Genomic DNA, 27298 nt, shown 5'->3' on the forward strand with positions numbered 1-27298 from the left:
AAATTGCATAACAAATAGAATGGAAATGTTTTACTTGAGAAATCTCCCACCCCAAATTTCCATTTATGGTTTCTGTTGATTAAATCTTAATCGAATTCTAATTTTTCTCCATATTTCAAATTTTATTATTTATGGACACAAACACGTGAAAAACATCCCATCAAGGAGTCTTTCAACATTGCTTTATCCGAGCTTCAAATCAGTTTAATAGGGTGAACATGTTTCGTTCATTTTAGGATTGCATCAACATCCAAATTCATTTGTTTTCGCCGTTATTAGGCCTGGGTTATCTACATAAAAATCATCAGCTTATAAAAGTAACATTTGGGTTATATGTGTCTTTATTTCACAAGTAAAACAGCGCACCGCTATTGAACTGGGATTTGTGCATGTCTGTTTTCAAGTGAGATAAATTCACACCAGTATCTTTAGGTCGTACTTTTTGAATACTTAATTTTAATAAATAAGACCTACCTTTCGATTTGAGGAACTGCCAGCCGGAAATGAATTATCCCTGGAACCATCCCGCCATGAGACGCATACCTGGAGGGGCGTTTTGCATCCATCGATGGAGGATCGTATGGGTTCGAATAAATAAATATTGAAGCAAAGTTTAATATGAAACAACAAACAAGCAATTAATTTACCAATAACCTACCTGTATTAGAAATCGATGAAAGCGCCACAGTAAATTCCATTCGAAAGTTTGTGACCAAACTAATTTAATATTTATCTCAAGGTGATTGGCAGATTTTGTTTTTCCCGGCTCAGCACTCAGCAGATAATTGCGGCTGGCAAAACCAAATAGCCAAAACAAACAGAAAGTGTTTGGTTAGTTTGACTTCTGATAACGTTGAAAATAAAAACTTTTATATTTCAAGACAAAATTTTCCGAAGTTTGCGTGAAACATTGCAACGCAAAAATGCACCATTACTTACCGATGACCCACTCATTGCAATTTCTAGACAGTATTAACCACTTTTCAAATATTATCTTCGTATTTTATCACTATAAAATCACCGAAAACTACAAACTTTTCACCTGTTAAACCAAAATAGCAATGGAGGCGATTCTCTATCGAAATGCGCTACCAGAACTGTTGCTGCTGCGTTGCACTAATGCACTCCCTCCCAGCTCAGCTGGTTGCTTTGCTTCTACCGACCGATGCGACGGACGGCAACGAACAGGAGATAAAAGCGGAATCGAATGACACTTAACTTAACAACATGAAATCAATACACGCTCGTCCGGATGAACTCAATTTTGGGTCGATTTAACTCAAATTTATAACTTCTTCTGAGACGTCAAACGCTGAGTAAACGAGATTTATGAATTTGAGTAGCTGCCACTCAAAATAATATAAAAATGCTGAATTGTAAAACTGAGTTTACCGAGAAAAAATGGCGAAGTCCAAATCGCATTCCAAACGCTTTATGGGTGACAATCTTTAGTGGAAAAATATAGTAATTAAAAGTACGTAAGTTTAGCCAACATTTGTCAGTATCTTTTATGTTTTTCATATTTTTCATTATTTTTTTCTGCAGGTTCAGCTTCAGTTCAATTAATTATATATGCGTCTACTTCAATGGCTCTACATTCTAACTGGAAATTGGCTTGCATTTCAACTTTGTGTTCTATTAGCATATCCACAGTTATTTATTTGCTAAGATTACTAGAAGCAGTCATCTCTGCTTATGGGGTAAGTTTCTGACATGTTTCATATTCATTAATGAAATTAAAATAAAATTTCTTCTGATTCTGATTTGTAGAGTTATTTTGGAACTTTTCGTTAGGCGACTTAGTGAAATTTAAAGGAAATTTCTGGACTGGACGAATTAATCGGGAAACGTCGGCTAAGACTGGCGCAGGCTTGCAAGATGTTCGACGTGAATCCGTGACAATGCAGGAATGGAACCTGAAATATCATCCTGCAGGTGCATCCTGGAAAAGTCTGAAAACTTCTTGCCGAGTTTCATTCGAATTCATTATAATTTGTAATTTATGTATGCAACTGTGATAAACATGTAAATAAAACGTTTTTCTTTTTTATTTTTCTGTTATTTCTGTTAAAATAATGAAAATAGTTTTTTTTTTGGTTTGACAAACTCAATTTCATAAATATTCGATTTTATGAAATTGAGTAGATATAACTCAAAATAAAATATCTGACACCATGACTCAAAATTGAGTTCAAGGCCATGAACTCAATTTTGTCTTGAGCCAGTTTTTACGATTTTGAGTTAAACTGACCCAAATTTGAGTTGAGCCAGACGAGCGTGTATAGGGCTCTAAAAACATCGCAAACAAACCAGTACCAAATTTTCAAAATGACTTATTTGATTTTGTAAACAAAGATTCAAACGTTGATTTCCCGAATAAAAAATACAGTAGAATAACTATACAATTTATTGTAACACTACTATTAATAACATTAAATTGGCAATAGATTATATTGTAAATAAAACCATAGAAATACATTAGAATGTATTGTTATGAACCATTTGCTCAAATGTAAATGAAGTTTTCGCAATAGAATGTACGGGTTGTTAAGTATCGTAACTATACAAAATCTGAGATTTTTCCATACATTTTTTTCGTCACACAATAGAGTGTATGGTTAATATATTGTTGAAATATCCGAAAAAACTGTTCAAAATACAATGGATTGTATTGTATTTGTATAGTAACACAATACGATTTTTAATTTCTCAGTTGTGACAGCTTTACTGTTCAACAATGCAATTTAAAGGGAAAAAATGCATATTTGGCGCTATGAGGCAAATATTGCTATATAGTTTATATGCAATGTAAAGAAACGTTTCTAAGTTATCAATGTATTAAACTTATGTACGAAAACGTTTAAAAAACAATTGCAAGTATAGTTACATTAGAGAAATATGTTGATGTATTGTATCCTCAGTGTTGATACAACCCGTGCAACCATCAAGAAACAATGTATCCTATATTATACCGTACATTTTATGGTAATTCAATTGTTTACACTATTGAACCAATAGTACATTTTTATCCGGGTTGTCGAATCTGAAAGCACACCAAACCAACACCATCATCAGGTAGCCGAAGCCTTCACGCATTGATGGTGTTCAGTGTAGTATAGACAATAGAGGTAATAAACTATTGTTCTCGTTCCCGAACATGTTGGGTACACAGTTGTCAAAACGTTCTGAAATTTCTTTCGTTGACATTTAGCGCCCTATCCTCAGCAGCAAAAGATGTTTCGCCAGTGATGACAGCGACCATTTTCCTCTATAGTTTATTACCTCTATTACCTTCCTGCTCCAATCAGCTGCTGAATCTCGTAACGAGTGCTTTTTAATTGCATTCTTACTAATTATCCACTTGAAATATAATGTGAATATATTTGTTACAAAGAATGCAAAACTCAAACTAAATTTATTTTTATTTTTTCCTCAAATAATAACAATACTTTTCAATATAAGATCTAAAACGAACATAACCACAATCTTCAATGTTTGGCGCCGGCACAATAGAAAATTTTGGCTTCAGTTTGACAACCAAATCGATTCTATCCAGTTTTCCGCGTGCGGTAATGGCCGCCAGCTTGCCTGCGGGTTAGTCTCTGATTTGACGTCTGTGGAGGTCAACTGCACCCACCGTTCGAGCATTTTGATCAATGTGGTATATAAGAAGGCTTGAATTCACTTAACCAGCACCTTCTCACATGCCACATTGGTCAGAATGCTCGGAGTGGTGGGTGCAGTTGACCTCCACAAACGTCAAATCAGAGACTAATCCGCAGGCAAGCTGGCGGCCATTACCGCTGGCGGAAAACTGGATATCTGCACCACCCAGCTACCAAATAGAGAAAGGAATACAAAAAAATATTCTATTTTCAAAAATAAAACATGTTTTTGATGCAATAATAGGCCTATTATTGAATTCAATAATAAACTTTTTAGATTTAATCATATCATATATACCAAATTCTGCTCCGTGAAGCATTTATAATCATCTTTCTATGCTGCGATAGGAACACCGTCGTGTGCCTTCTTCTTATTTTTATTTGAATTCGTCTTATTATAACTTCTCTCCGACGCCTTTTTTTTCATTCCTGTCTGTAAGATTCGGACACAGATCTGTTGGTGGGTAATTTCTAGGAAGCATTCTTAATGCCATCCAGCATTTTACGAACGCTAATGGCCGCCACAATCAAGTTCAGTTTTTGGTAGGGTGGAAACAGTTTGAAGTTTGGGTTGTGTCGTCTGACACAAAAACGATAAGTTTTCATCATCATGATGATTAATTCATGATGACAATGATCACTACGATGTCAAACGACACAAGCCAAATGTCAAAACGATTGCACCCTACCAGAACATGAGTAAAATTGTGGCGGCCATTATCGCACGTAAAATGCTGGATTGAATTCAAGCTTTGTTCAAATACAAGGTATGTGCCGCAAGAATGATGGTCATGAGTATCACATCAAATTGATGAGAAATGGATATTTCAGCAACGTATGAGAAATTGCACATACAATTAATTGGTCAATTTTCTTGCGTGTATGTAAACCATCGTAAAGTCATGTAGAGTCTCGCGCATTCGTGCGCCTTCATACAGCATGGAAAGAAAAATTCGAAGAGCGGGAAATGTTTGACAGCCGGAGAACTGCAAAATAATTCTGCTTATAGGATTGATTTCAAAATATTCCGCTTCTCGCTTGAGAGCAGAAAAGCGGCTCTATCCGCAGCACCCAGTTTGGTAGGCACTCTGTGTTACTTAGCACCGATGCCCACGTAGCGTTTTTTCAACGCTGTGTGCACGTGGCGTTGAAAGAACGCAGGTGTGCATCGGTGCGGCGACGCTGCGTTATCACTTTTTCCCGATGCACACATGCGTCCTTTTAACGCCGTGTGCACGCAGCGTTAAATGACGCTACGTGGGCATCGGGCCTTAACCGCTACTATGCCGAGATCTACTGTGGTATTTTGCAGCCAGAATCCACACAGAATCTATTTTTAGATTTTTTCCATTACTCATCAATATTTTATTTTGTTTTGAACTTGCCTAATTACGAAATAGTGTGTATTTTTTAAGTGATTTATTCCAATAAACATGAAAATATTCAGTTCAATCAAAGGTAATTGCCTATTTCCGGGGATTAAACCACCCGACTTGGACGTTAATTTACAATGTTATGAAAACTCATATGTGAATATGTACGTTATGTGGAAGATATTGATTTGGAAAATGTATTGGAGGTAACCACTTTCCCTTCGATGGGACTCGAACCCATGACCCTACAGTACGCTAGAACCTCACTTGATCAGTACCGTTGCTGATGAAGAATGTGTATAGCCGCCAGACATTCTAAATACTCACGCTCCTCTAATGTGGACGTGTACAATACACATGTGGAAGTATTTTCTTGAGAAATGGATTGTGAGTGATTTGACTATGCGTCCAATTTGGGAATCTCGAGCTCGTTCAGTAGCCGCAGGGTTGCGAAGGCCGACGGAGGTCCTTCGTAGCTTAGTTGGTTAAAGGACCAGTCTAGCGTACTGTAGGGTCATGGGTTCGAGTCCCATCGAAGGGAAAGTGGTTACCTCCAATACATTTTCCAAATCAATATCTTCCACATAACGTACATATTCACATATGAGTTTTCATAACATTGTAAATGAAAATATTGTACGTTTACTTGCTAGGTGGACACGGTCGGTTAGAGTAGCCGTTCCACCAAGTGTTCGTTAAAGCAGTCGCTAGACTATTCGCTGTTGGTTTGAGCGAGACAAAGTAAACGTCAAAAAATTTCCAACCAGCAATCTGAGTGAAAGAGCAAATATTTGTTTACCGGCAACCACGAGCTTTTTGGCATTTGCATTTTTGGCGGGCAAAAGAATGAGCACGTGTCCCAGTAGGTGAGGGGTAGTTTGATGTATATGATATTTATTACCTGATCATGAGTTATAACGTTTTTTAATACTGGCCCCAAAAATCGCGAAAAAAAAATACCTACATAATTTCATAAAGTTCTGCGACTGTAATATTGAAGAATTGATTTATTTGACTAAATATTGTATTTTTCACGAATGATTAGATTCGCTCGACGAAGTTCAAGAGTTGTCAATTTTGTATTTCAAGGCATTTTCGACAACATTTTTATAGATTACCTTAAGGTACACTTTACTCTGAATAGCCGTAAAAGTAATCGGGAAAATCTTGATATTGAGTAAATCCACAATGTATTTTCCACGCGATAAAGGTACCCAAGTAACCATTAAGCCGTTGAAAATGACTTTAATTCGGTTCTATAGCCGTATTTAGAACATAGTCAACAGTGCTATTAAACCCTAAACTACGCTGTAGTGCTGCTCAAAAGCCACTTTTGGCGAATTATTTGGCTGATATACTGCTTGCCCCTACCTATTTTCCACGTCTTAGACAAAAATGTCAAAAATTTTAGACGAGTGGGAATGGAACGAAAATAAAAATGAAAAATGTTTATTTACAATTTTAATTTGTTTCTTCTTTTTTCTTCCCATTGGAGACTTGATATTTTTTGTTAATTATATTTTATTTCCGGATTTGAACCGCTTGGCTGTGTTTGGTGGAAGGATATGGTTTCGATTGTCTGATGAGTTTGCCATCTGATCCAATAAAGAATTGAGCAGATGTATGTCTGGGGAGGGTAAATAAACTGAAGGAATCTATTTGCCTCCATATCAAGGGTGAGGTAACATAAAAATGAAAACATGATGAATCAGTAAAAAATTTACTTGGGAATTTTCTCGTATTTATAAAGTATTCGTTGTGATGAATAATAAATATCGCTCTAGACTAAATCTACAGCTCATTATTCATTCATCAGGCATATTTCTTGCGACATGCTGCAGTTCTCTTCCTCTATACATACAAATGATAATCATCGTTATCAAATTTATTACTGAACGGCATACACCACAGGTTTAGTAACAATCTCTGTTTCAAATGCGAGTAAAAGAGACAGATTGTGAAATTCTATGCGTTATCGTTATTGATTGCACTCAAACGTCATAGATTGTAGCTCTAAATTAGAAAAGATAGGACCCTTATTCGGCTTGTATCAACAGGGCTCATCAGCACTGCATCGAAGCGTTATATACCGATATACGGCTTATTTTACTGCTTGAAGTTTAAACTGCCAATAAATCAATTGAAAATCAATTATATACAGTCGGGATTCGCTGGTTGGGATTTTAATACTTGGGTCACTTTTTAGTTGGGCCTCCGCTGGTTGGGCCATGGCCCAATTAAAAAGCAACCATACGTCAAAATTCAATGTAAACACGGAAAACGGGATTGGGCGTCACCGGACATCATTTGTGATGTTCAAGTCGAAATGCACGTGTTCAAATGGCTGTCAGTTGACCCAACTAAAAAACCGAATTCATTAGTTGGGCCGAGGTCGTGGCCCAACCAGCGAATCGCGACTGTAGCTTATTGACACTGAAAAGCTATTATATGGTTTATCCAGCATTTTACGTGCGGTAATGGCCGCCACAATTTAACTCACTTTTTGGTAGGATGCATTCAATTTGACGTTTGGCTTGTGTCGTATGTCGCAGCAGCGATCATCATCATCATGAATACGTCATTATGATGATGAAAACTTATCGTTTTTGTGTCATACAACACAAGCCAGACTTCAAACTATTTCCACCCTACCAAAAACTGAGTTGGATTGTGGCGGCCATTAAGGTAGCCTCACACCTCGGGAATTTGGTTCGCGGATTTTTTCCCCATGCAAATCCCCGAGGTGTGAAGCTATACCTTTGAAAAATCATTTCGAATTTAATTTATTTTAACCCTTTCAGGACGGATGGGTCATATATGCCCAGCGCGCTGAAAGGCTTAATTCAAGTTTCGAGGAATTGTACTCAGAAGGGTGAAACGCCCGCGGTACAATGACACTCTACCCATCATCGTTTTTGGTACTTTTGTTTTTGGTACCCAGTTTGTGGGTGGTACATATACCCGAATTCAGCTGCTCATTGTGTGTGATTGGTTCGTACGCAGTTAGTGCTATTGTCAGATTTTCTGGATATGATACACTGCGCGGCGTTTGTAGTGTTCCCAAATGGGTAGTTGCACAAAACTTCACGCGGCGAATGACTGTCGAAAGGTACGGCCGCGCCAAACGATACACCGCAATGCTATTCACCCATAAGAATCAAGTAAACGGGCTGCAGAAAGCGCGGCGGTACCTTTCATGAAGGGTTCGCCGCGTGCAATTTTTACAAAATCAGGCAATAATTATCGGCAATAAACTTTTCCTGGCGAAAACTTGCAATTAGTTGAGTTATATCGAGCCTTTTGTGTTTGTATGGCCTTTTTATGTCGAAACATAGTCCGTCGATACTTCCGAAGCTTTGTTATCATGAATTGAACGAAATTAAAACAAAAACATTGTACGCCATTTTAAATGAATGGTGGTTTTTTATTAGCCATACCCACACACCCGGACGTGATAATCTGGGGTATCATTGCGTATCTCCTTTCGACAGCTCTTTCGTATGATGGTTACATGGTTTGCTCGTTTCGAGTCGAGGTGCGCTATATGCCACCTCTGAATTCGCCCTTCTGAAACAACAGTGTCGAATGCTTTACCATTATGCGATGTTTTACTGTTTGTCGGCATATTAGTGGATACCTGTTTTTCTACGGTTTGACGTTTTCCCTTCCATTCCATTCCATGCATGCACGCATTTTCGTAATTTGATCAGGCAGAGCAGCATACAGCCCACATCTTTGTTACACAATTAATGTAAATTACTTCTACAATATTGTTTTGATTAGTGGATTTGAAAATAGGACAAAATGTCCAAATATAAGGATCTGGTGAAACTGTCGACGACCTATGCCCGTCGGATGAACCATTTGTCGAATCGAATCTTCAGCGAAGTGACGCGTCCGACCAACCCTCAATCCATGAAAGTGGTAAAGATGTTCAGCGAAGAGCCGATCCAGTGCAGAGATTATGTGGCCAACTGGTATCCCAGGCATGTCGAGACGGGTGTGCTAGCGATGAAACTACGCGAGTACGGCCTGTTCCGCGATGAGCATCAGGACTTCAAGGAGGAAATGCAGCGGTTACGAGCGCTGCGCGGCAAGGCACCGCCCAAGAAAGGTGAAGGCAAACGCGCCAGTAAGAAGTAGGATAATGAGTTTCGAAGGAAGTTGTCGTAAAATGTGAGTTGGATTTTAAAACTTTTTATTGGTTTCCATTTCCATAGTGTATATTACAAATCCTTCTAACAAAAATGTATTTCGCTCGAAGTTTTGTTTACTAGAAAGGAACGAGTTGCACTTATGCTATAAATTGATTTTTAAATATGTATAGTTTCAATACGCATAATAATAACAATGAAATTGTCTTTAATACAAAAACCGGTGAGCCAGCTGCATTCGGCAGTTGTTTTTTTTTTTCATTTAGAAAAATATCTGATTCTGATTGCTTCCGGTGCTAGAATTAGTAGTGGAGCGACTGTCTTTTCGCCGTGGAGGTAGCTCAAAGTGCCACTCGCTGTTGTCGGAACAATCCGACCAGCTGCTCCGTTGGAGATCATCAGCATCTGCTTCTACCGGCGTTATCGTCTGCTGTTGCCTCAGAAGCGGGGTGGATTTGCTTGTTAGCAAACGCTTCAGAGGAGGGCGCGCTTTGATACCATAAGTAGTTGGTCGCTTGCTGGGTTGCTTCGAGAGCATCAGTTTGAGGAGTTGGTACTGAAATCGGAAAGAGAAATGGTCAATGTGTCCAATTCATTCTAGGGAAGAGTGTTTTGCTACTGAAAGAACACTCCAGTTCGATTCAAAACCGATCAACTATTTCTCGCTTAACTTTTCAAAAGGACCTAAGTAACACTTTTTTCATGATTTAATTTGAATAGCGCAATCAACAGAAAAACATGAAAGCTTTTGATTGCAGTACTCAAATTAATTCATGAAAAAAATGTTACTTAGGACCTTTTGAAAAATTAAGCGAGATTTCTTTGCTTGTTAAACTATCGTTCATACTGTTTTGGTATGTAATGTTCATCTTTAGCACATTGTACTCACCTCATCTGGGTAGCTCTCCTCAAACTTTAGTGGAAATTTGTCCCTTCGCACGTCCTTCAGCGTTAAAATACGCTCCATTTCCGTGCCGAAACTTTGCAACAGCTCGAACAGAATAATACCCAATGAGTAAATGTCGACTTTGTAGTCATAGGGAAGACCTTTCTGTTGCTCGGGTGACATGTACAGCTGAGTTCCTACTTGCCGGGTGTGGCGCTCTTTGGCTCCTATTATGTCCATCTCTGGAAGATTATTATCCTTGTCATACTGCAGGTCACTCGAATCGGTCACCAGTCCGAAATCTCCGATCTTAACACGACCGTCGAGCGAGAAAAAAATATTGCTAGGTTTCAGGTCCCTATGGATCAAGCCTTTCAGATGGACGTACTGCACGGCGTCCACAATTTGCTCAAATATAGGAATGATCCTGTTCTGGCGCGCGCATAAATTGTTGAATGTTAGCCACTCCTTGAGTGACTGCTTTTGGCACAGTTGCATTTGGATATAAAGATAGATTTTGCTATTGACGGTGCTTGGAGCTACAGAACTGGGTGCAGCACTAGTGCCATCCACCGTGTTTGATCGACTAACCATCGAAGTTGGCCGGATGACGCTACCGGTGCTGGTCAAGTCCAGTGAAAGTGGCCGACGGTGGCGGTTCTTTCTCAGTTGTTGAATGTTTGCTGTTTCAGGTGTTTCATTGATTGAAATCACGTGGTGGATTTTGGATGTGTCATTCTGTGAGGGTTCTTCAAAAACAATGTCCACAGAATCTCCCCCTGCGTCGGTATCTTCATGGTCATGTCTGAATTCAATTTGGAATGAATCGTCATCTGTTTCACTGCGTAATGATTTCTTTGAATGTGCATGAAACTGGATAAAAGAGCTACTATTGGAGTGATTGATTCCGGCGTTCGACACTGAATAACTGGGCTCCGGAAGCTTTGTCAACCATGGTTGCTGACCACTGGAATGCTGTTTCTGCTTATTATAATTTTCCCCAAAAATGCTACTTTGACTAGTAGGAATAAGTTTGGAGTTTGGTGGAGATGTTTCCGTCGGTGTTTCGATATCGATCGAAGTCGATAGACAGTTTCGTTCGATCCAAATCTTATCTTGACTTTCTTGCCATCCAGGTGGCGGCGTTTCAGTCCATGCGTGGAAGTACCGGACAATATTACTATGTTCGCAATGTGCTAAGGTTTTCACTTCTCGCATAACACGATCCTTAGATTCCTGTTTGTTTGGAAGCACCACCCTTTTGATAGCATATTGACAATCGTCCAACTTGTTCTTGACCTGGAACACTACGCCGAATCCTCCTTTTCCAAGGCATTGAACTAATTCGAAGTCTTCCTGAAAACGTGAAACGAAATTTTCACTATTTGATTCGGAGAGGCTTCTTCCTCCCATGCTCCGAGTGGCCGCCTCTAACGGTGCAAATTCTTCCTCCGTTGCCTCAACTGCTATAGGCACAGGGACCTCTACTTGTCTCTCTACAAACACCACTACTTCCTTTTCGGTTTTGAACCGAAGCATAACATTCAAAATAAAAGCAGTCGTCGCCGAAATGACTAATATTTCCTTCCACCAGAACCATATGGAGATGATAATCACTTTGACTGGGGCGTCTGGGTCCATGGCAAAGTCAAATATTGAACTCTCATTTCGCACTCCGCCATCTGTTATAGCCGGAGTCGTGGAGCTATTCGAACATAGCTCGTGATCTTTCTTATCCAAGTCTTCTGGAGTAAACAAGAAAAATCCATCGCCATTGACATAGCTTGATTGGTACAGCACCGATCGAGCGATTGCCGTTGTTTCAGCGTATTGCTTATCATCAGTATCTTGCTCCTCCAGCTCACTTCCATCTGTAATTAATCCCACCACTTTACGTCTTGCCGGATATGGTTTCCAAGGAATCGTGGGAAATTTCTCTTCATCCGTCAACAGAACCGTTTGGGCATCCGTCATTTGACGAACCATTAGGGCCGATGATTCCTGTATGTACAACTGTTTTTGATGCATGCCCAAGTACAACGTTGGATTGATCATTCCATTGCTATCCTTTTCAGTACTGCCGAGCGATTGTCCGTTAGCGTTCCAAACCCAATCCGCTCCTCGGAATAAATCCACCGTCAATAAATCATTTTTATCACCAGCCCTCCAGGCACTTACAATCGGATGATCAAACTTGTGTTGCCACAAGATTTTTCCTGGTTCAGACTTCCTTACAGCACACACCACGCCTTCCGGAATCACGACCTTCAGTTCCAAATCCAAAATGGCCGGGTCCAACGTATTCTTCCCACCTCCGCGACAATCTTCGTTCTTCAGCATCTCCAGCTCGTGATGACCGATGCTGAAGTTCCATCGCTCACTCCCAGTTCTAGACTCAACCGCTCGCACCGTCTGCGTTTGGCGACGAATAACGACCACGTCATCCTGTAATGGATCATGCTGAAGAATGGCTTCAGTTCCCTCCCGAGGGGGACCATTCTTCACATTGTCTTCCATAATTTCCGTCGCATTGCGACAGCCACGCATCGTGCACTCGTAGATCACCTGACCGGTGCGTGTCGATACCCCGTAGGAGCGAGTCTCCCTACCACCGGAAATGACCAAATCTTCCGAAAACTTGAACGACGACTTCAGCAGATCCTCGGCACTGAACGGTATCGGTTCGATGGTGTCACCGTCGAACTTGTACAGGCACCCGCCAAGAGACGGAATCATGCGAACCCACTTGCCATTGTTGGTCAGCTCGAGCCGGTGGATGCTGGACGAAAGCAGCGGACCGGGTCCAGTTTCCACACTCCAGAGCAAATCGCCTCCGTTTGTAAGGTCCAGGGCGGATAGCCGGCCGTCCAGGGTGGAGACGTACAGCAGTCTGAAAATATACGACACTGGATTACAATGAGCTTTGGTGTAGGGTAGGTCGGATAACTAGAGAAGACGGGTCCCGGGTCCGAACTTGGTCTGAGATTTTGCTCAGAACCCTAGTTTCAAAAATGTTGTCCATAGTGCTTCACACTACTACGGAAAAAACAAACTAGCCAGATTCTGGATACCACCCGACTAGAAACAAAAAAGGTTCATTGTTATTAAAATGTGTACTTTCAGAACAGTTTGTAATCGAAATATCTACCGCGGGCAAACAAACCATTTAAGATTCTGTTTTTGTTAGAAAAATAAGTCAATCCACAGTTTCGGTAATAGCACCAGAAAGGCGCTAGCAAACGATCCAGTCAGGGAAAGATCCCAAATCTGAAGAACGACGAAGTCATCTCCGTATGCCAGGAACTAAAGATAACAACAGTTTTCGAAAAGTGTTGCGTACCATCTTTGGCGGGGTGCGAATGGAAGACGGTACTTGGATAAGGCCAAAGAATGAGTTGCATTAGCTGTTGGGACAACTATCAATCGGTCACATCGAAAAAATCGGACGACTGCGGTGGGCCGGGCACGCAACCAGAATGACGATCAATATTCCAGCGAAAAGGGACACAAGAGGCGCGCAGCGAGCAAGGTGGATCGATCAAGACGATTTGCGGACCCTCCTTGCGTGGTTGGCGACGTGCAGCCAAGGACCAAGCTGAATAGAGACAACTTTTATGTACTATAGAGGCCACTCCGGCGAAGTCAGAGCTACCTCAAATTTATATTATATATTGTCTATCCGGAACAAAGTTAGAACGCTTTTTATACCGAAGTTGATTTTTTCTCGAGATACTGGCAACATACCCAACTTCGAAAGTAGTGCGCTGTATTCGCCAAAAATGCGCTAAACAACGCATCAATTAGCTTGAGAAATAAAGCTTCGGAAGAAAGTTCGGTTCCGAAGTCCCGACACCCGAATTCTAATTTGGTGCTACGCCGACAATACATTAGTGCTGTCCAATGACTCAGCTCTTAGTTAAAATTTAACAGTTCGATGGTTATTTCGCCGTGTTTAAAAATAACCCTTCTCCGGAGCATGGTTAGATTTGACAGTTCGATAGTTAAACTTTGTTCGCGAGAAAATTGGCGCCAAATCCATTTCGTTCCGAATAACTATTAATCTGTCAAAACTCAAATGGGTCAGCTTCTGAGTAAAATTTTAACCACGATGGGAAAATAACCATCGAAGTGTCAAATTTTAACTAAAAGTTAAACGAATCGGTGGAATGGTTCACAGCCTAAGTAACAAGTTGCTTAGACTTGCCCAAGTTTGTCAACAAAGAGCTGTCAACTTGTTCAGGTTCTGTTCCCAGTAGACGCTAATATTTCAAAATTCAATACCAAATTTTCAAAACAACTTATCTGCCAGATTTGAAGACATGTCTGCAATTTGAAGACATGTCTGTAATTTGAAGACATGTCTGCAATTTGAAGACATGTTTCAATTTCAAGATATTTGAATCTCTGTGAAGACATTTTGAAGACTTTTCAAAATATTAGACTTAATATTAAGACTTATCTACTTATTTGAAGATACTTGAAGACAATCAATAAACTAGCGCCGAATAGAAAATACAATTTTATTAATAACTTATCTATATAATAAAAATAAGTTGAGATTTCCTACCTGACGATTTAACTCGCGAACGGCCTGACTGATTTGCAAGATTTTTTCCCAAGGTTTGTATATACAAAAAGTTGATGAATTTAATATGGAAATGTAAAAAAATATTAGAATACAATTTTGGGTCAGCATTTGAGGAAAACACAACAAACGCACGAAAATTGATCTAGAGTGCGGTGCTACAAATAGTTTATTGTGACATTTGCAACACCCGGGCAAAGCTGGGTTTCTTTCGCTAGTACATTATAATAGTCTTTGTCTCGGGCCTAAAATCTCATACAAAAACCCTGATTAATCCTCGCTTAACTTTTCAAAAGGACCTAAGTAACATTTTTTTCATGAATTAATTTGAATAGCGCAATCAACAGAAAAACATTAAAGCTTTTGATTGCAGTACTCAAATTAATTCATGAAAAAAATGTTACTTAGGTCCTTTTGAAAAGTTAAGCGAGAATCCATCTAACTAAAACATGTGTGAGTGCTTTTTAGCGTGTTTTGCGCATAGAAAATAGTATTTTGACCATAACTTCTGATCCCATAGTCTAATCTGGCCAATTATCAATATCAAACAATGGGACAGGATGCCCCGTCGAATGGAAGTTGTTGCGAGTAATTCGGCTAATTAAATAAGTTACAAAAAGTATGTCTACAAAATGTTGTACACATACACACATACTGCGAAATGGTGAGTTGACATCTGGGAAGGAGCGACCTACACAGCTCTGGTCCTCACAAGTTCCAATCTCACGCTTCCACGGGTCTTCCGATGACAATCGACCGCCAGCTAAGGGTTTTGTACTTAGCTGGTAGTGCAGCCTGGGCACTGTTGTCCTTCTGACAACAGTTAGAGTGAGTGGGTGCGACCAAAGGGACCATCGTCCCTAACCCCTAATCCCAAGGCGTTAAGTGACCCGTGCCGAGGGGATGCATGGCCAGCGGGGTGAAATAATAAGCTAGGCCTTTAACGGAGCCTGTGAGGTACCTGGGCACCCTCCACGGTGATTGTCCCTTACCGCGTCATGCTGGGCTCTGGCGTGGTGGACCTCTTTTCCCGAGCAACTCGTGGGACCAAAATGGAAAACCAAGTCAATTCTTCAATTAGTGGTACTAGTGTAGGCGACAACCCCTTCGCAAGAGGTGGGTTGTTCAGGTCTCCACCTAGGAGGCCAGAGGCAATAGTCGGCAGCTCGGTGCGCAGCGCCAGCGTGGGTCACTTAACCTTATCCGCGGCAACGCCGGTAGAGGTTATGGACGGCCCATGGCTTGTGGAGGCGATGAACCGCAAACGCGATGGGCTTTCGGCCTTCCAGGTGGCGACGGAACAGCTGGACGCCATCATCGACTTTGCGTCATCGAAGCATAATATCAGTAAGGACCTCAAGAGGAGCTTGCTGAAACTTCGAAAGTCGATGTTGGACGCCAAGCTGGAGAGGGCGGTCGGGACGGCCAAGTGTACACCCTTGAAATCCGTGGAGTCGAGGTCTACCCAGACTGAGGCCCAAGGATTCGCGGACTCGGGCAAGGTCGAATCGACCGAAGCCGCACCAGCGAAGACGGTGGTGCCAAAGTCTACCCAGACTGAGCCTCAACTGAGAAGTTGGCGGAGGAAGTGCTAGGCGAGACGGTCAAGGTGAGGGCACTCACGACGGAGATGAATCTAAGGGTTAAAGACCTGGACGAGATCACCGAAGTCGAAGAGCTCGTCACGGCACTGCGGCGACAGTGTGAAGTGAAGACGCCCACCGCAGCCGTGTTGTTGTTCGTGTGCTCACGTTTTCGCGCAATGCGTGACCACATGTTTGCTACATGTGGTCTGGACACTACCCCGGACAACCTAGTTCCGAGGATGTGTAAAGATGAAGTTGGCTGGAACGCCGTTTTATCGGCGGAACCCAAATCACACAGAATCACACAGAAGGTGGCGCGTGGACTCAAGGATGGCTAGTTCAGGCGCAAACAAGAGGTGGTCCAAGGGTTCGGAGTCGGCTTCATGGGTCATACCGGTGGTCATGCCCTGTGGTCGAACTCGATCCTTTTATCGAACAAGTGGCCGCGCGAAGAACAACATGGTATCGTCGCTTTCGCGGCGTCGGTCAACCGGGCGGGTTCCGAGCCCGAGGACGGAAAGGGGTCCTCGTCAAGGCTGGGGTAGGCGTAGGCACCGCGTCGGCAAGTCCCTCTGTGTGTTGGCGAACAGACCCTATCGCAGAGAGGTCAATTTGGGGTGCACGCGGCATCATCATTCTTGATACCAGTCGTGCAGAGGGAAGCAGGCGCGAAGTCGACCCTTCCCACCTTCCGAGGACATAGGGCGTGGTAAGGCCACCTGGAAAGCCGGCAATGCGCTTGCACGATACCATGGTGTTCTTCTAAAAAAACGAGTCACGATGTTCGATGCTGCAAGGACACGCAGCTAACCTCGAGGGTGCATTGTGCACTGGCCCCCGTTTGAAGCATTACTTTCTGGTTGTACCGAAGGGACGATGGGCTTGGTGGCAATGGAAACGGTTTATCGGGTCGAGATGTAGTCCTGCCTCCCTCGTTTGCTGTTGGAGGTGGTCCCTAACCCCGCACTTTCTGGACAACCCAGGATGTCTGTTGAGCAGATTCCCCCTCCATTACTTAGGAAGAAAAAAAACACATACATACATACACACAAACAGACATCACCTTAATTCGTCGAGCTGAGTCGTTTGGTATATAACACTATGGGCCTCTGAGCCTTCTATCAAAAGTTTGCAGTGATCATATAGCCTTTACGTATACTTAGTAAACGAGAAAGGCAAAAAATACATTTACACAAGCCGGTTAATAACTGCAACGCATTTTAGACTTCAAACGCACTTAACTTACATAGTTGTGCACAGGTTAAAAAAAATTCCCGATGGTAACATTCGTTTAAATTTGCCTTGGCGGCGTTTTCGAAAAAAGATATTTCAATCATTACTTCGGAAAGCAATGACCGATCTAATTTATTTCAAACGGCAAAAGTAGACTGAATTCTTCTATTACTTGATTTAATCTATTCAATCGTTGGGCTAGAACCAGATTTATTTTTAGAATCCTTCTGAATGCATCTGATGTTTTCAGCATTTCTTTGTGACTTCCTCTGAATTGCCAAAATGATTTTCCGTGTAAAATAAGAAGAACTTCTAATGAACATAATGAGAAGTTTTCATGAGAATTGAAATTGAAAATTCAGTACAAATTATCGTGGAAATTTATAATAATTTCCGTATGGAGAAATAAAGGAAATCCTCCAAAATTTAAACAGGAAATTCTTCTTAATTTCCACAAGTTCTTGTGAGACAATCTTCTGAACTCCCACAATGAATCCCTTCAATGTCCACAAGAAATCTGTCTGAATTAGTTTCCATACAAAAATCTTACGAAACTCGACAAGAAATAGAAGTTGCTCTAGTGTTACATAGATAATTCTCAGAATTTCTACAGGAAAAGAAAAAGTGAAATTCCACAAAAAAAAATCCGATGGAAGTTTAATTAAAGATTTAGTAGGAAATCCAGAGGAAGCTTGTTGCATACTTTCGTTTAATTCTTTCTTGAATTTTTTGGTAATTCCTCTACACATATCTTTGGACACTCTTCCAGGAGTTTCTCTGAGAATTCTTCTATAAATTTCTCCAAAAAATCGTTCTGAAATTCTTCCAGTTCCTCCAGGAATTTGTCCGGAGGTTTCAGGGATTTTTCCCAAAAAATCCTCTAGAAATTCCTTTGGAATTTCCTCTAGAATCTCAACCGAAAGTTCGTCCAGAAATTCCTACGAAAGTTCACCCTATAGAATTTAAATTAAAAATTCAGTGATTAATTATTTTAGAGCGTCTTAGGGGAAATGCTACAAGGTTAAGGTGATTATACAATCAAGCCATGTGGTGAATTTCAAATTCACCACACGGTTTTCTACTCCTATTATCAAAAGTTCAAAACCAGCGTAATATTTTTTGTACAATGCTGAAATTAAAGTCGATTGCTTAGCATGAGTAATCAAACGATTTACAGATGTTGTGATCCGCATGGGCGTTGTTGTTCTCTCAATTCGTGCTCTTGAAAAATCACTAGAAAAAGCACGTGGTTTCCAAGATGGTCGATTTGTGGCTTTGTTGTATAACCACCTTAAAAGACTATTATTCTTCCATTTACTTCCACTATTCACTTTTTATGTATCAACAACCAGATACGTATCGACGTAGTCGATAACAAACACTGAAGAAGTTTCCAAGTAGGAAACGAAATACGTATCTGATTGTTGATACATAAAAAGTGAATAGTGGAAGTAAATGGAAGAATAATAGTCTTTTAACCTTAAAAATTCAGTACAAAATCCATGGGAAACTCGTCACACTATCTTGTGAAAATTTTAAAGAATATTCTCTTGAATTTTGAAAATTTGGATGTTAAAAAAATAAACATTTCCAAATCAATAAAACAAGGCTCGCTTAACTTTTCAAAAGGACCTAAGTAACATTTTTTTCATGAATTAATTTGAGTATCGCAATCAACAGAAAAACATGAAAGCTTTTGATTGCAGTACTCAAATTAATTCACGAACAAAATTTAAATGAGTAGATCCACTTATTCTCCCAAAATGGGTCAATTTTCCAGCAGAGAGAAAGAGATAGCAGAGAAAAAGTACCCATTAATGAGTAAACGATTATTACCGGGTATGTCAAATGGAAAACCACACAGAAAAAATAAAGAACCTCAAAAAAGTTTAAAGTACTCAACTTTGAGTACGAAGTTCAAATTTTTAACTCAAAAGCAAGTACAGGCCTGGTAGCGATGAATGCCATTCAAAATAGTGACTTAGTGACCAAATATGACTAAAAAAGTTACCAAATAGTGACTTAGGTACTGAGTTACAAGTTTATAATTTAAGCAACGATTTGAAGCAAGTTCTACAGCATTGTGGTAACAATGTTTAATATGAGCTTCAAGTTTTCCGTGAAACTGCAAAACAATGGTAAAGAATGATCTAATAGGGCCGTACACATATTACGTAAGCAATTTTTCTGGTTTTTCCGATCCGCCACCCCGCATGTAAGATTTTTTTCATACAAATGATTTTTTATTTATATGGTGCGTAAGAAAACGACAGACCCCCCTCCCTCCATACTTCTTCTTTTTCTTATTGGCATTACATCCCCACACGGGGACAGAGCCGCCAAGCAGCTTAGTGTTCATTAAACACTTCCACAGTTATTAACTCCGAGGTTTCTAAGCCAGATTACCATTTTTGTATTTGTATATCATGAGGCTAACAGAACACGATGATACTTTTATCCCCAGGGAAGTGAAGACAATTTCCAATCCGAAAATTGCCTAGATCGTACGGCCCCAATTGATTATTAGACAGAGAATTATTTGAACTCACAAAGCTTATGAATCGTTAGTACAAAGTTAGAAAAACTTAAAGAAATTAAAATGACAAAGAAATTAAAAAATACGATTTTTCCAGCAACAGGTAGATTTTTCCAATAACAAGAGTTAAAAGTAGGTGAAGAAGTTGACAATGTACTACGCGTCTCCATGCACGGCCCATACCAGAATGCTGATTTGCCGAAGCGAATCTGCCAGCTAAAAGGTGTTTTGCTTCATGAGTTTTCCGGCAAGCAATATCACCACTTTTTTGAAATGTGGATATTATCAATATAATTGAGATTTTTATACAATTTTAAGACGGCATCGGCTAGCTATTGTTTAACTTTTGCATGGGGAAAAATACCCGTGAAAATCGTTACAGCTAATACATCAAAGCAGTCTTTGCTCAGATAGGTTATATTGCCTCCCCTTCCCCCACACTGTCCCCACTGGCATATTAGTCCCATTTCGTTTTTTCGCATACTGAGGTAATAGCCATTGGAGATCCAAATCGCATCTTCCATATAAAACTTCAAAAAAATCTAATGAATTGAAACATCAAAGGATCTTAAGAAAATTATTTTGAGCTTTTTAGTGGAATGTCTTCACTTGTCATAAGACGAGTTTGTACAATCCCATTGAACTCCACCACTTAATTGTATCTTGACAGATACGTATTTCGACCTCAACAGTAAGGCCGTCTTCAGTGTCTCGTACTTGCCTCGACTCGACAAGCTAACTGCTGTCAAATTTTTTTTTATTCGCTCAGGTTGGAACTAGGTTTGCACTCACTTCAACTGTCACAATCATATTGGTGGAATAAACAAGCAGAAGGGAAATGCAAACCAGAGTAAAACGAAACTGTCTGTGTATTTAATAAAGAATGTACATTGAAACCCGTTTTACGGGAATTATTTATTCCCAATGATTGTTTTTCTACATTTCCTTTTACAGTATTGACCCGATTTTATCACGTCCCGATTTTATCACGTTTTCGACCCGATTTTGTCACCCCAAAAAATTTTGAAAATTTTTGTCGTTCTTTTTATTTTCGTAAATAATATCGCAAACAACGTTGATTTCGATGAAATAACTTTCACCGCCTTTAGTTTATTATGAATGACTTTTTAGTACCTGGGAAGGATTCTGTAAGCATTTTCGACAAAAAATAATGGGTACCGTTTAAGCATTTTGCCTTTCCAAGGCATAAAATGGTTCATATTTGTGAAATGAATTAAAAAAATTAAAATAATGTTTTTCCGTTTTTGTCACATACCCTGCTTTATCACCCCAAAATTCACCAGGGGGGTGATAAAATCGGGATATTACTGTATAACATATTCAGATAACGAACATTTGCGATATATTTGAGATAAGTTCTAGGCATTCCTCTACGAAAGTCTCTACAGGAACTCCTCCAGAAGTACCAGAGTTCCGGGAGTCCCTTCAAGAATTCCTCCGAAAGTTTCTCCAGAAATACTTTCGGAAGTCCCCCGAAAGCTCCTCCAGGAATTCGTCTGGAAGTTCCAGAAGTCCCTCCAAAAAATCCGGCGGAAGCTTCTCCGGGAATTCTTCCGGAAGTTCCTCCGACAATTCTTCCACGAATTCCTCCTACAGTACTTACAGGAATTCCTCCGGAAGTTCTTCCAGGAATTCCTCCGGAAGTTCCTCCACAAATACCTCCGGAAGTCCTTACAATAATTCCTCCAGAAGTCCTCGTAGCAATTAATCTGAAAGTTTCCCCAACAATTTCCTCCCAAAGTTCCTCCAGGAATTCCTCCGGCAGTTGCTCCAAAAATTCCTCCAGGAATTCCTCAGGAAGTTCCTCCAGGAATTCCTCCGGAAATCCCTTCAGAAATTCTTCATGAAGTTCCTTCAGAAATTCCTCCGGAAGTCCTTCCAGAATTTCCTCGGTTAGTCCCTTCAAGAATTCCTCCGAAAGTTCCTCCAGGAATTCCTTTCAAAAGTCTCTCCAGAAATTCCTCCGAAAATAACTCGAAGAGTCCCTTCGGATGTCCCCAAGAGTTCCTTCGGAAGTCCCTCCAAAAATTCCCAAGGAAGTTCCTCCGGGAATTCTTCCGGAAGTTCCTCCAGGAATTCCTTCGAAAGCTCTTTCAGGAATTCCTTTAAAAAATCTCTCCAAAAATTCCTCCGGAAGTCCCCAAAAGATCCTTTGGAAGTCCCTCCAAAAATTCTTCCGGAAGTTCCTTCAGGAATTCCTCCGGAAGTTCTTCCAGGAATTCCTCCTGCAGTTCTTTCGCGAATCCCCCAGCAGTACTTACAGGAGTTCCTCCGGAAGTTCCTCCAGGAATTCCCCCAGAAGTTCTTCCAGGAACTGCTGTTTTTTGACGGTTCGATTGGCGGCACATAGCTATCCGGGTTTCTCTTATTTATTCGGGCCTCTAGGTATGTGTCGCCAATCGAACCAATCGAGCCAATCGAGCAGGAGACCTGTCAAGCAGCCAAAATGTTGGCTCAAATACTGAAAACGGCTAAACTTGATTTCATGCCGGTTTTAAATAACTAAATTTGAATGCATTTTACATTAGTATGCAATAATATATGCAAGTCATTTATAGATTATGAAATTAAATTGCATTGTTTATTGGATTCTATTGTCATGTGATGTGGACACATTAAATAGTGGATTGTGTGGATTGTGGATTGGATTGTGATTGTGTTATCTACATAAACCATTTCTGCCTTTTAATGTGTTGTTCTTTGATGAAGAAGATTGACTGCAGTGTTGACAGAGTCATATTTTCTATCCGCGTTTGTCTTATGTAGGCCTCTACTGCCGCTAACCGCAAGTCGAGCACATCTGTATATGGAGGCCCATATACAGATGTGCTCGACTTGCGGTTAGCGGCAGTCTAGTGATCATATGTTTCAAATCAAAACAAACACGATGCCACGCACACCAACATATCCAATGACAGATGGAACTGAAAACGTTTTTTTTTTATTCCTGACCCAGGTTTAAAAACGAATTCGACATTAAAGAATTTTCTGATAAGCTCAATATTTTATTTATTTTTCCAATCAAATTTTGAATTCCCGCCTCAAATAATAAAATAAAATCAAGAAAAATCGAGGGGCGGTGACAGAAGAAGAAAATATTGTTTGTTCCGGTTTAATGGCCATTTGGCATAATTTGTATGCGGTGCCAAATTGAATGCCTTATGCCAAATAGCCATTATGCCAAACCGCCGTCAAACCATCTGTCTCTTTCAATCGCATAGAAAGGATGGGATTTTTTTTATCGGGAACCGTTTACCGATGGAAACAAATCTTATGGAACGTACACACGGTCAAGCAGTTTGACCAACATTGACTCCACCTCTCGTTTATTTAAACATCCATCAAGTAAAACTTGATGGATGTTTGAATAAACGAGAGGTGGAGTCAATGTTGGTCAAACTGCTTGACCGTGTGTACGTTCCATTACCAACAGCGGCACGAACAATCAATTTATTCGACCAACAATATCACACACGAACGACCGAAGTGCCAACTTGAGCACCAACCATCAAAAAATATATGGGGGTTTGTGCAACTTCACTACAAATGCTCAAACATGTTCGGCGAACCTTGACTCCACCCCCGACAACTAAAACCAAAATCAAACCGTTTGAATTTTTCCAACCGAGCCGCCAACTGTCAAATAATTGTTCGAAAAAATTCATACACGTTCAAACAAAGCAGCAACCGAAGCGTTATCTTGGGGACGAAGTCAATGTTCGTCAAACTGCTTGACTGGTGTGTACGTTGCATTATACTTTCTTAGACGTCACAAAGCTCTATATTTAAAAACTGAAATCTAACAAAAAATTATATTTTTTGTTAACTCAAGCATAATTTTTCATAACGACGTATGTAACAATTATGACGATTCGAGAAATCCTTTGCCGAAAGTTGGCAAAACTTTTTCGAAAACTGTTTTAAAACTAAATCTTTTTTCAATACTTTTTTCCGCTGGCATGCGTCATTACATGACACGTAATAAGCGTGCTTCACATCAAATCTCAGTTCATTCAAATTCACTGTGAAAAGCGATAAAATTATACATACACCGGTATGCTGCACGCACGTCGGTGTACATTGGTCGGTTTTCCATAGTGCACGATTGACGCAACTGCAGTTTTGTTTTGTTTTGCTTGTTTTGGTACATAGGTCGCTCTTAGTTCCCATATGTTAAAGCGACGTATGTAACAGTGAGACTTCAAAAATTGATTTTTGACATACGTCGATTCGTAAAAAGATTGATTTAAAGAATTTTAAGATCTGAAATCAGTAAAATCGATACGTATTATATAAAGCCGCGTGTGATTGTCACGTTGTATTAAAAACCTCGTTTTGTTTACTTTTGTTACATACGTCGTTATGAAAAATTTTGCTTGAACTGCTCTTGATTTTCAGCCACATATCTCAGCAATGTGGACTCTCCTTAGCCGTGCGGTAAGACGCGCGGCTACAAAGACCATGCTGAGGGTGGCTGGGTTCGATTCCCGGTGCCGGTCTAGGCAATTTGCGGATTGGAAATTGTCTCGACTTCCCTGGGCATAAAAGTATCATCGTGTTAGCCCCATGATATACGAATGCAAAAATGGTAACCTGGCTTAGAAACCCTCAAGTTAATAACTGTGGAAGTGCTTAATGAACACTAAGCTGCGAGGCGGCTCTGTCCCAGTGTGGGGATGTAATGCCAATAAGAAGAAGAAGAAGATCTCAGCAATGTTCTCTGCGATCAGAGATTAGATAAACATTATTAAAATAGACGATATCTACATCGGGGGTGAGAATGGGTCATCACTCTTACCGGCAGCCTGGAGGTCGTAGAGCAAAATCGTTCAAAAAGGTCTCTTATATTTTAGTCTTCTTGCCCTCAAATACATTCAATCCATTCTACAAGCATTCTAGGTAGTTGAAACAGTGACCCATTCTCACCCCCATTTGACCCATTGTCACCCCCGACGACGGTACCCAACTCTGAAAATCTGGAGATCACGATTAAAAATGGGCGCATTTACGAAAATTTTCACAAATCTAGAAAGTGGTGAAAACCTGAAAAATGTTACAATCTGGAAAAAAAATCGAATCAAACAAAACAATCACAACGCATAATTTGCATAATCTATAATGTAGGAATGGATTAACTGATATGCAAGTGCTTGTGATTTCATACTCAAATTCTTCTTGAACGGAGTTACGTTGAGCTACTTCGTCGGTGCCGTCAAATTCTATAGCGGCAGAATTCAGAAGACTATTGTTGCATGTATTTTAATTTTATTATTTGTTTGAATAATTAGTTATGATAAAATCAGGAATTAGAAGACGGAAATTAATATGCGACGAACAGTGTGTAGTCCAAATTAATGTATGAATTATGTAAAATACAAGAAAGACTTTCACAGTTCTAGGAGTATCTGAAATATAAAAAAAGTATAATCGGTTCCAGAGTATATCATGCACCTGTTATTCATTGTATGAAAATTGCATTCCCTGGTGGTATGGCACGATATTTTTTCTTCGATGTTACAATGATGCAATTCCAAACTATTCGAGAATGATCCAGAATATTGCACTCTTATTCGCACGTAAACCCAAGAAGGGACAGGGTGACGCATCCGCACGCGACCGGTGTCTGATAACGAGTGAGGAAGCGGTGGCGATCGAGCGCCAAAAAATTCCATCTCCAATCAATACATGCCACTAATCTGGTACTAAATGCCTAAGAACCTATTTATCATTATATTAGTGTAGGAGAGTGCACTTTTGTTGCATGGGCCTTGCCTCTTCAGCCAAACGTTAGATTTATTAACATCAAAATTATCAAATTCAATTGACATTGACAAGTTTACGTAGAATCAATAGTTTACAATTTATCTCTAGACTAATACTAATACTGCAATATCTCGAAGTTTCAAATCTCATCAGAAAGTGCTTGTTGAGTAATTTCACAAGACATGTTTGTATTCAATTTAATTTTAGCTTTATTATCGAAAACAAAACAAAATAATTGGAGCCTGTTTAAGAATGCAATTTAATTTAAAACATAGCTTCCCGGCATGATGCAATCATGTTCAAACATGATCATCCATTCGAGCAAAAGAGAATTCAAAACCAAACACCAAGCAAACACCCCTGAATAATTACTTCGAGCATAATATGACCTTGCCTCAGCCTCAGCAGAGCACTAATTAACACAATTAACATCATTTTTCAATACATTCACCAACAAAAAAAATACCAGCAAAACGCACTCACCTATCGCTAATGTCGCGCCCTTTATCGACATCGTCGTCGCAGAACGGCAGCTTCTCCACGGTGGCCGATGCTTGTTCGGAGGCACCACTGCCGCCAGTCCCAGCATCGGTCGCAACCCCGCCAAGGAGGATAGTCCCGGCCAACAGCAGCGGCCCAATCAGCGTCGAGAACGTAGGCATAGTTTCGGAATCGATTTCACTTCAACACTTCTGGCTGCTGCTGCCGCAGGAGGCATTAGCTTGGATCGAGAATGCACTCGGAAACACCGCCACCAAATCTCGTATCATTACACGCCAAGAAACACACGCGGAAGTGTATCGATCCCCGCCGCACTGATCAGGATAATAATTAATGCTGCTGCAGCAGAACGACCACAAATCGTAACGTAAAATCTATTTATGTTGATGTTTCTAGCAGCCAACCAGGTGCAAGAGCGACGAAAAAACGACTGACATGATGTGATGATGTTCCACAACGAAAACATCCAACCTGGAGCTGTCAAAAAGCGGTATCAGTCATTATGCCGACTTGAGAAGGTATTTATATCAAGCAGAATTTTTCATAACGTCGTATGTAAATAACAAAAGTTAACAAAACGGGTTCACAATGTTCTGAAAACTCAGATGTGAATATTTACGTACATTACACGATTCTCACCAGTGCGTGAATAAAGCCAAAATTCTCATATCATGACGTGAACTCGCATCGGTCATTGGTAAACGGGTTGGAGAAATAAAAACGAAACCTTTGGTGAACAGTGAGTTGGCAAATTTGGCGACCCGCTCCAACCGTTGCCAATCCATTATAAGGCTACCTTACACCTCGGCAAAATTTTCCGCCGGATTTTGGTCCCCGTGCATTTTAAATGGGGTCGGGATTTTGATTTTCCGTGCCCAAATCCCGAAAACATCGCATATGCAAAAATACATGGGGAAAAAATCCGCCAATCAAATTCCCGAGGTGTGAGGCTACCTATACGAAGAAATAAAGTATAGCTCATATTTGAAAAATCT

General features: G+C 40.4%; 3 protein-coding genes and 1 long non-coding RNA gene across 4 annotated transcripts in view; 2 read left to right on the forward strand and 2 right to left on the reverse strand.

Annotated features, from left to right (window-relative positions):
- The window catches only part of LOC134226667 (general transcription factor IIF subunit 1), a 95207-nt gene extending 94051 nt beyond the window's left edge, over nucleotides 1-1156 (reverse strand). Inside the window, exon 1 of the mRNA XM_062707585.1 lies at nucleotides 940-1156. Within this exon, the coding sequence (XP_062563569.1) occupies nucleotides 940-954 (15 nt within the window). The 5' untranslated portion in view covers nucleotides 955-1156. The remainder of the gene's footprint in view (nucleotides 1-939) is intronic.
- An 86-nt stretch (nucleotides 1157-1242) lies between these two features.
- Nucleotides 1243-2003, forward strand: LOC134226899 (uncharacterized). Its single transcript, XR_009983575.1, has 3 exons — nucleotides 1243-1474; nucleotides 1546-1700; nucleotides 1771-2003. It is a non-coding gene; the product is annotated as an uncharacterized LOC134226899 (long non-coding RNA).
- Nucleotides 2004-8716: 6713 nt separating this feature from the next.
- On the forward strand, nucleotides 8717-9232 carry LOC134225561 (small ribosomal subunit protein mS33). Its single transcript, XM_062705744.1, has one exon. It carries the CDS (start codon nucleotides 8843-8845, stop codon nucleotides 9179-9181), a length of 339 nt encoding a protein of 112 aa, XP_062561728.1. The 5' UTR covers nucleotides 8717-8842; the 3' UTR covers nucleotides 9182-9232.
- On the reverse strand, nucleotides 9220-26763 carry LOC134225560 (eukaryotic translation initiation factor 2-alpha kinase-like). Its single transcript, XM_062705743.1, has 3 exons — nucleotides 26286-26763; nucleotides 10082-12968; nucleotides 9220-9748 (listed from the first exon to the last, which is right to left on the reverse strand). Exons 1-3 carry the CDS (start codon nucleotides 26462-26464, stop codon nucleotides 9455-9457), a joined length of 3360 nt encoding a protein of 1119 aa, XP_062561727.1. The 5' UTR covers nucleotides 26465-26763; the 3' UTR covers nucleotides 9220-9454.
- Between the last annotated feature and the right edge of the window lie 535 nt (nucleotides 26764-27298).

This window comes from Armigeres subalbatus, chromosome 3 (genome assembly GCF_024139115.2).
Source record: "Armigeres subalbatus isolate Guangzhou_Male chromosome 3, GZ_Asu_2, whole genome shotgun sequence".
NCBI classification, from domain to species: Eukaryota; Metazoa; Arthropoda; class Insecta; order Diptera; family Culicidae; genus Armigeres; species Armigeres subalbatus.

What these genes read in the sequence shown, in the direction of transcription:
- LOC134225561 (XM_062705744.1), top strand. Translation starts at nt 8,843, where the DNA reads ATGTCCAAATATAAGGATCTGGTGAAACTGTCGACGACCTATGCCCGT.
- LOC134225560 (XM_062705743.1), bottom strand. Translation starts at nt 26,464, where the DNA reads ATGCCTACGTTCTCGACGCTGATTGGGCCGCTGCTGTTGGCCGGGACT. An exon ending in GGGCGCGACATTAGCGATAG is followed by an intron (nt 12,969 to 26,285) that starts GTGAGTGCGTTT and finishes GTATATTTTCAG; the next exon opens with ACTGCTGTACGTCTCCACCC. An exon ending in AGGAGAGCTACCCAGATGAG is followed by an intron (nt 9,749 to 10,081) that starts GTGAGTACAATG and finishes TTCCGATTTCAG; the next exon opens with TACCAACTCCTCAAACTGAT.